Source organism: Galendromus occidentalis, unplaced genomic scaffold (genome assembly GCF_000255335.2).
Source record: "Galendromus occidentalis unplaced genomic scaffold, Mocc_1.1 scf7180000077485, whole genome shotgun sequence".
Classification (NCBI taxonomy): domain Eukaryota; kingdom Metazoa; phylum Arthropoda; class Arachnida; order Mesostigmata; family Phytoseiidae; genus Galendromus; species Galendromus occidentalis.
This window is the reverse complement of record NW_003805473.1, coordinates 391372-400868: the sequence shown is the minus strand read 5'-3', so window position 1 is coordinate 400868 and position 9497 is coordinate 391372. Positions and strand designations below refer to the sequence as shown.

Below are 9497 nucleotides of genomic sequence, written 5' to 3'. Positions count from 1 at the left end.
GCTTGACGTACATTTTCCAGCGTTTTTCCCCGAGCTCTAACCGTCAGAGGAGATGGATACATTCCGACGCGGAGGGAAATCGAATGAGACCCACCGGGTCGACAGATCGACCGGGCCACTGATCTACTGGTATACGATGCAAAAACCGCTTACGCCCAGTCGAGCCGCGACCGTACGTCGAGGAAACTTGGGCAACGATCCTGAGATCATGAGCAGCGAGAGAGAGGGTGAGAGCTGAAATTAGTCGACAAGAACGATGTCGACGAAGAAGAATGTCCCCTCCTGATCGTAGTTGCCTCGGACTTCGTTTTCGGTGAGGTACCGATTTCGGAGCGTCTGTGCTCTCGATGACGGATGAACGGATCTGTCCGGGAGTCGGCGGAATTGGAACTAATTGTCTGGCGGGGAAACGAATTTGGCGTTATCCGTAAAACGACGCGAAGCCAACGATGCCAACCGAGCGATCAGCCGAGAATTCCTACGGGATACTACGTGTCCGCGCAGCACTCAGGCGAGATGAGTTCAGAAAAAAAACAGCGTTTAAACCTGTGTGGAGGCTTTTCTCAAAATTAACCCAAGCTCTTGACCCGGGTCGTCGCTCGCGCGGGCGGCGGCGGCGTCGGCGGTCAGGTGTAATCGATGCAGTTAAGAAAATATACCGAAAGCTCGCAAATCTCTGGGTTGTCGATTCCTTCCGATCCCCACCGTTGGTCCAACTAAATGAAGTCTCGCATCCTGGTTGAAGAAAAAGGATTTCAAGAATTCTACCTATTTGACCCGCATCAAGCCGCCACCTACGAACGGCAACTAGCTTGAAAATTGGCGCAAAGCTTTCTTTCGAGACGATGTCTGAAGTCGTTACGAAGCGGCGAAAGCGTTTTTTGAGTGACCTCGCGCACCTGTTTCTCTTTGAGAATGGGATCCGAATCCTCGCTCTCAAGCCAATCAACGCCCCCGAGAATGGCGTTGATCGCTCGAGCCGGTATTCGGGCCGGTTCGCCATTGGGGGTACGATCGCCGAATTCCGTCAAACGAGTCACCTCTGATTTTGAGCGCCTCAAAATTAATTTTTTCAAGAAGGAAAATACACGAATCCACCTCATTCATCGGATGGCTCCTCTTTTGGTTCCTTTTCCTGCGACCCTCAGCATTTGCATCCGATCGCCGGGTCACAGGATGCGCTGATCGAGCGGCGCCATCGCTCCCTTCGATCCTTGCCGAAAGCTTCCTACTCAATCCTGCGGATCGCGCGACCGATCACGGGACCGATCGCGATGCATCTTCCGCTCCGAAATTCGAGTCATAGCTCTTGTGATGGGTTTTTCGATTCCCCGACATACCTAGGGTTCCGATATATGACTTCCACATCACGGATCGTGTGAGATTGAAGACGACACTTTGAGCGCAAAGTTTTGTGCCTTCAGCCATCTCCGATAATTATTATGAGCAGAGAAACACAGCCGTCGGTGTCGGAGTAGAGCATCACCGCGCGCTCAACAGTCGTCAAGCAGACTCCGGATTCCTACGGTAATCATCGGCTCGAAACGCCCCTTCCGTGAACGGAGCAAGTCGGCCAGTTCACTTGTTGCTCTTCTCGTTGCTGGAGTTCCGTTAGGGGCTTCGAGCCATCTTCAGCAGATCACTTCGCTTAGCTTTCTCCAGCAGGATCGCAACCCCCCGCCGGTGCCCCATAAGCACCTGAGGCGTGGCACTCCCCCGCCACCCGGATCTCAAGCGAAGCCGCAACGATATTTATTGACAGAACAACTAGCTCTATATGATCATCATCGACGTCCTGGGCATGACGACGGCCGGCCGGCGTCGACGAATAGATTTTGACGATTTTCAAGTCGTGACCGGCGAACCCACTCCCGTAGAAGAAGGTCAGTCAGGTGCAGAACATTTACAGGTTCACAAAGGCAGACGACAGGCATGCAGACAGACCGACCGAGAAAGTGGCCCAGACGAGGGTCTCGTGTCTTCTGAATGATGGGATGGTTACAACTTACTGTCATTGTCTGGGTGACTTCGAAAAACCCGGTTTCAGCGAGCAGACGTTTTTTGTCCGACTGAATCGTTCAGTGAGAAGCCCCGAAGATGAGATGGAAGCGTTCTGAGCAAACACTTACACCACACTCCCTGCCCGACGTTCGGAGGCGAACTTGTGATCTCCGGAAGGAAGCCCGATTGATCACACTCGCCCCAACACCCACTCGTCGGGAACATCACTTGCTCGGGGTGCCAGCAAGGCATAATTTCTCCGAGCTTTGTTTTGATTCGCCTTGTTTCGACATCCGACCCCTCACTCTCGAACCCTGAAGTACAGTGAAAATCTTGCCAGTCATCCCCAGAGTGATCGATCCGAGATATTCGAGGTCCCTGAATGTCCCGTCGCGATCAATAAATGTCTAAACAGGTCGATCCACGTAGTTGCTTGCCTTCTCTCGGTGGCTCTTAAAGCTTTCCAGTCAGCTCTTCGATTAACTCCTAGATGATCTTGCAAAAGCGACGGCAGATTTTCGGAACTCACCTCGAATCGGGTAATGTTTCGGCCTCGGGAGGTTTCATCCACCCTCATCGATTTTGCTCGCTACATGAGAGCATGTGTAGCAGGGAACTTTTTGGAAGACTTTGGGCCAAGGGACAATATCGATATGACTTTCAGCACATATTTTATTCAACATTTCTGTTTCTTTTAATACTGATCGATTGTACGGATGAGCTCCGTCTCCGACGAATTGTCGCTATTATGTACAGCACGGATCACAACTTCGTTGGTTAGCTCCATTGATTTGATTCGCTAGCTAAATATGTACACACATTGGCACTTGGGTTTGCCTTTCAACAGACATTTCTGTGTTTGGCTTGAAATTCTCACAAAATCCATTCGAGCCTATCCATCGAAATGACGTTCTTTCGGTATCTTCAACCACCGCTGAGAGCGAATAATTCACTCGCTCCGAAAGCTAGATCTAACTACGAGTAGATTCTGTACACAAAATACACTGCGGCGAAATACTGGAGCGTCTCGTGAAAATCGACGACAACTTGACTACAGCGATGTGACACCAAGATTGGTTTGCGCGTTCAGAGACATTGAACCGCGGGGATTTTTCGGCTGATGCCTTTTCATGTGCAGAGCGAGATGATCCGAGCGCGCGAAAGATCTTCCGCAAACCTGGCAACGGAAAGGTTTGGCTCCGGTATGCTTTCGGTAGTGACGCGTCAGCTCGTCGGAACGCGCGAACCGCCATTGGCAATCGTTCCAATGGCAACGATACGGCTTCTCACCTGAAACGACCCAAGCTCCCAATCAGAGATCATTCATCTCCGCTTCCTCGCGCGCTCGCCATCACCGTCGAACCGGTGAAGATGAGCTCTCAGAAACTCACCCGTGTGTATTCGCTGATGTGCTTTGAGGTGCGAGCTCTTCGTGTAGACTTTGTCACAGCCGGGAAAATCGCAATGATGAATCCTACGTTTCTCGAGATCAGGGTTGTTGCGTCGATTGTACGTTCGTGGTGTGATCGTCGCGTTGGGCAAGGCGGTCGTTGGTACTCGCGCCGTGGGACTGATCTGAGGTGGAATCGCCGGTGGCGAAAGCGAAGACGACGAGGAGACCGGCGGCCAACAGTACGACGAGTCTGTCTCCAATTTGGGAACTGGAAAATAATTCAGACTGAGCTCTCGCTCTAAAGTAAGCTCCAGAAACTATCTCGTTCCCGCAGGAGGCCCGAGGAGGTCCCATGCGAGAGGTTTTTCCGGACGAGTCCAACTCACCAAGCGGAGATTGTTCCCAAAAGCTGTTTGTGGGTGTTTGGGGAAAAGCCTGTTCAGGTTCTGTTTGGTGAATTTGAACTGCAGCACTACCGTGGATATAATAGCTAGGTTCGTGCTGCAGGAAGAAGTCGTCGATTTGGGGTGCGTAGCGCTTTGGGGCTTCGTTTGGGTATCGCTTGAGACCTTCGGATGGAGCCACTATCGATGTTGAGTACCTCGACTTGTCTTGAGATCCTGGATAACGGAGTTTATTATAGTCGTTCGATGAGTCCAACTGGAGCATCGGCGGAGGAAGACCGGTCTGAGGGGGGCCGGGCGGCCAGAAAGGTGATTGCGGGCATTGGGATTGGTAGACGGATCCCACTGGGTAGCTGGAGTTGAGCATCGAATTTTCCAGCTTCACCTGGATGGTCAGCTCCCGATTAGATTCACATCATTCCCACGGGAGCTCGCCTGCTCACTCAAGCTGTTTAGGGCCTCTTTCAGGAGGTTACCGCAACTCACATTGTGATCCTGCTGCGGCGATGGCCAGGACCCTCGGAGTGGGGCTTGTGCTGGAGGTGTTGTTGCGGGGGAACTCGTGTGAAGATATGCCCACCTTTCCGAGAGACTCTGTAAAGAAGATCGATTTCAGAATCAATCTCGAGAACCCATGACTGACCTCAATCACTCATGATTTGCCGTTTTTTTCCCGTTCTGAGACCGGGGTGAAGCAACCCATCCAGGTCTCGGGCATCCTCAGAACCTCGCGTCTGAGCTCGGGGCTTTCCCACCGGATATCGCTAGACCGAGTGTCAGAGTAGAAATCGATAGGGAGCGAGCTCTTCTCGACCGTTCTGAAGCGATTTCCTGCAGACCGGGTAGCCAGCATGAATCTTGTCCATAGCCGATTGGATATCGAGCGAGCTGACTGAGGCGAGGACCCTCAGACTTCACCGAATGAGGAACGATAATCGCCGGTCGATTGATTCTGAGCTGATAGCTGCGTCCGCAAGATTTCTTCCTAGAGCCTTCCCCGTGATCACGACTCATTTATTGAGCGACTTGTCGCGTAATTGCTACGTGAGGTGTCTCGTAAAAGCCTGAAGGTGTCTGGGTGAGAGGAATAACTCCTTGTCAATGATACGAACACTTGGGAGGCCAAGATCCCAGCTGACTCGTCCGGCATAAACCCAAATCTGAGACCTTGATAGATCTCCACACTAAAAGTGTAGTATACGGATTTGATGGCTTTCCAAGTCTTTCAATATATTTCGAATAGAGCGGATGAAGGCGTGAGAAATGCTTTGGCGTTGACCGCATAGTAACGAAAGCTCGGCAGACGGTCGGCGGAACCGCGGAGACGAACAGATCGCGTCATTTGCTCTAGCGTGGGCCTAAGCAGCACCTTTTCAATGAATGGAATCGTCACCTTTTCGAAAAGCTGTCAAGGATTTCTCACAGCTGAGCCGGACTGACGATATTGTCCGTGAATCATCATCACCGCTCGTTTTACGATTACATTGAACGGCGAATCGGTCTTTGATCTCAGGCAAAACTTTCTCGGAGCAAATGTTTACGACACAAACCCCGAAGTTCCGCGTCAAAAGCTCTTGTCTGTCATCGCGCATACAGCGGGGTGACCGCACGCCGCCATTCTGTGCATCACAGGCGTGCCTAATCGATAGGAAACTGCATCGAGCTGGACTCGGCACGAACGACGACGCATCAAGAATACTCTTTAAGTCTTCCGAGATAAAAACCCGTCGATCGCTCCCGTGAGTCATGCGCAGTTTTCCCGATTCGCTCGATGGTATCGACGGGAACGCCGTGCTTGCATGAATCCCACTGAAAGAAGCTGCTGAGTGATGCTTAGTCCTCGAAAATCAAATCGTTTACGGTCTGACACATCTCGTCAAGTGGCGTGGGAAGGTAGACAGATACACACGCAGACAGATCCACTCTTACACACATTCACACTTTCGGCTAGTCGGCCGCTTAACCTGCCATGTTGACATTGCAAGGCTACGTCAACCGGACACGTAACCTTCCGGATGATTTTCAACAGTTCAGCGAGACACCGAACAGTCATTCATTTCCCCACCGATTCGAGGAAATCTACATCATTTGAGACATGTTCACCTTCGGATGACGTTCCCATGAAACTTTGGGGAACAACGTAAAGATTAGGGACGTCTTCGTCGATAGCCGAGGATCTCTCGAACGTTCTCTAATTGAGAATACGCCAATCGGTCTCGAGCACACTGCGCAATTTTTCTCTCGCTCGCGAGGCTCGTTCGAACCATAGAACTTATATACCGATCGGACACAACCGCTGATTTCGCAACTCGGCGCCGCCGAGACGACGCGAGTGACGACGATCCTGTGTTTTTCTGACTTGACTCGACAACTTTCCCCTCCACGCTCCATTGGTGATCATTCATTTTGTCCTTCCGGCCGGTCGATAATTATTTGAGAAGACCACACACAACAGCTCCATGGTCAGCGTGCTGCTTCAGACCGATACTTCGTGAACCTCCATTTCAGGCTCTATCCCTCCGATCACTCCGAGTTTCGGAGAATCCGATCGGAACCGGGATTTGAGTTCTGCGTGGAGGAGGACCTCGGGAGTCTTCCAGCGCAGATTGGAGTATTTGCCCCGTTTCAATGCTGGATCACATGACGGAGAAAGAGACGGACGAACGCCTCGTACGGAGCGTTTGTTGTTTCCAAACGTAGTCGTTCGTCGAGTGAAGGCGGGCCAAAAGAGACTCGTTCTGAGGACCGGTTTTGGATTTCGGAACAAGGTGAGCGAAAGCCGACAGGAGATGAAGAGCCCTCTTGTCTCCACAAGTAAATTCGAGCAGAGAAACTCCCCAGAATTCATTACGGAACCTCTCAGACTGCAGCATCTCCAACACATCGCTCCCGTCGTCGCTCACTCGCATATCTTGACGAAGTTCCCCCCCAAATACTCAAGATGAACTCCGTAACGTGCAGTGATCGGGATCTCGGTAATAACGATTGGCCCAAAATAAGGATTGGATTCTCGCCATGGCAGGCTCTGCCGAAGGAAGGAGCTCTGTTGAATCGAGTCATCTAGACGAAAGATTACGCACCTGTCCAGTGATTGAGGCTCCATTTAACATGATCGATCCCAGCGAAGCTCCGTCGGGCACGATCTGGTCATCCAGTGTTGCACTCAAAATGAGATCACACATGACAGCCGGCGCAAGACACTATCATCGGACATCGGTATCCGCGCGTGCACAGAATTCTGATCTTCGTAGATAAGTCGTTCCACTGGTTCACTTTGAGCACATGCGTCGCGTTGGAAGAAGAGCTATTTCGAAGCGCCTTTCCGGAATGAGTGCCGGAACGGGTGAAAGTTACCACTCAGGGGGAGCACAGCACTCGCACCGAAGAACCTGACGCGAGACAGAGCACTAATGAATAAAATCTACTGGTCTAGAAACGATAATATTCTGCCGATAGAATCGTTCGTTGGACGCAGACGTCTGGACGGACTCGAAACGGAAGACTCGATCCGCCGCTTCACTGCCTGGTGTGCGACCACGACTGAAGACGGTCGAACGGTTTACGCGACGCCGAAACCGAAACCAGGAGGAGCCAATATATCTTGAGGGAGGCCCGAATCGTTCACGACTCCTCCTTCCAGTGGCTGACACGATGTCTGGCTGGTGGCTTGCCGGTCGTCTGACTGGCTAACTGGCTAGCTGGTTGGCTGGCCGGCCGGCTGGCTGGTTGGCCGACCGAGACGTTGCGGTAGTCGCGAGTCAGCCCAAGGAGTGCCACGAGGACCCCACTCAATGGATTTGTAGTTTATGACGAAGGACCGTACACAATGAATGCGGCACGTGTACTTCAGCAGGTCTGAGCGCGCTCCTTCCCCTTGAGACTAGGCGGGCAAGAACGAATTTAAACCGTTTTATGAATGATGAGCTTCTTAAGACCCGAAGATCTCGTAGTGGTAAATTCGGACATTACCCGGGGTACCTACGAAGGGAAGAGCGGCTAATACTGATTCGTTGGGTGGCTTGACGAAAGTTCCAAAACTACGAATAAACAGGAAGCCTCGGTCGAAGTTTATTGAGGGATCTAGGTAAGCTACAACGTTCACTCATCAAACCTCAGGACACGACAGTAGGGATCTCCGAGCTTGAAATGTTCCTCATAGCGGATTTTTTCGCTCTTTAGTGAGGTGTGGTCTTTAATACCAGCAGCTAAGGGCTTACTTCCACAACGGCTTCCCTCGACGAATTAACATTCCTCTTGCTTTCCTGCTGGTCTGAGGCCGTCTGATTCACTCCTGCCGAAGCTTGACGGTGCGTACGCGCCATCGAATGAGCGCTCATTGAAAATAAGCTCGGATGTCCATTTTTCGGCTTCGGTTGGGGCTCGTCTCCATTGGTCCGCTCTTCCTTAGACGGATCCCACGAACCTGTTGAATAAGACGAATTGTCTAGACGCGAGACATGTCTTTTGAGCGAAGAGTTGGACTGTCACGTATGGCAACAACGACTCTGCCTATGAGGCTGTCACTCGCGTTCGTCACATCGATAATAACTTATTAATTGCCCTACGAACCTATCTCCGCTCCACATACTCCATTGGACTTTGGAGGATAGGGAAGCATTGGGGAAGGCACAAGGCACAGGAATCGTAACGGCGCGCTTACTCGAAATTTAACATCCAGAGCAAGACCTTCGACCTTGTTCTTTTCCCCCAGAATCCACGAAGGGAAAGACGGTGCTCTCGCTCTCGATTTGACGGAACGGCTGGTGGATACGCACAAGCGGCCGAAGCGTCGCGAGGTCTTTCCGTATATCACCTGAGGGATGCATCTATAGTACCAACCTGAAAATTCGCGGATTTCGGACTCTTCTTCCGTGAGGTCTGGCGAATGCGAATCAGCCGAGGGTCAGACTGTTTGCGGAATTACGGAATCTAGAACTTCTCGTTTCCCTGAGACATGGGATACCGAGAAGCTCGATTTCCCTCCCGTGGAAACGAACGAGATCAGATCCATGTTGGATGAGCGTAGTCATACACCTTTGGGACCGAACGAGCACCGCTCCCCAGGAGATCCTGGTCCGGGAACAAGACGTCCCCACGGGGGAAACGTTCGGCGAGCTCGCGAACCGGAGGGGATTGACCCTGAACCATGCCACGCATGATTGGGACTCGCGAGTCCGGAGCGCGAACCGACTGATAGCGAGCCGAAGACTTCCGCGAAACTACGAGCACCGGGTCGATCACGGAGACGGAGGGCCGAATCAAGACGAGTTCTTGCTTTCGCGCGCGCGACATATCCGTCCCAGAATACTGCTGTGTTCCGGAGCGATAAACGAATCCATGATTAAACCGCAAAGTCCTGGAAAAGCGGGACTGAAGCATACGGGCAACCTGTACAATTCGCAAACTCTCTTGTTTCGAGACACCCTACAACATCCGTCTACAGCGGGATCCTCTTCTCGAACTTCTAGCGCTCGGTTACTCCTAATGAGCTTCCACCGAGTTATGTGTTCCGAATTCAAAAACAGCAACAGCGAGCGAAAGAATGTCAGGCATCGGCTTATGGCCGAAAAAGAGACGGACTTGTTCAATCGGGATGGATCATAACCACCTTACAGCGATGCCTCGTTTATTGAGTCGATACGATGAATGAGGAGAATAGATGGGAGTTATCCTCCCCCCGTCGTTTCCGAGGGGCTCAT

At 51.8% G+C, this 9497-nt stretch overlaps 1 protein-coding gene across 1 annotated transcript; it reads right to left on the bottom strand.

The window, feature by feature from the left end:
* Window positions 1-3052: 3052 nt before the first annotated feature.
* On the bottom strand, window positions 3053-6908 carry LOC100898713 (Krueppel-like factor 5). Its single transcript, XM_029112159.1, has 5 exons — window positions 6879-6908; window positions 4206-4392; window positions 3781-4158; window positions 3393-3662; window positions 3053-3291 (listed from the first exon to the last, which is right to left on the bottom strand). Exons 1-5 carry the CDS (start codon window positions 6906-6908, stop codon window positions 3053-3055), a joined length of 1104 nt encoding a protein of 367 aa, XP_028967992.1.
* Window positions 6909-9497: the final 2589 nt, after the last annotated feature.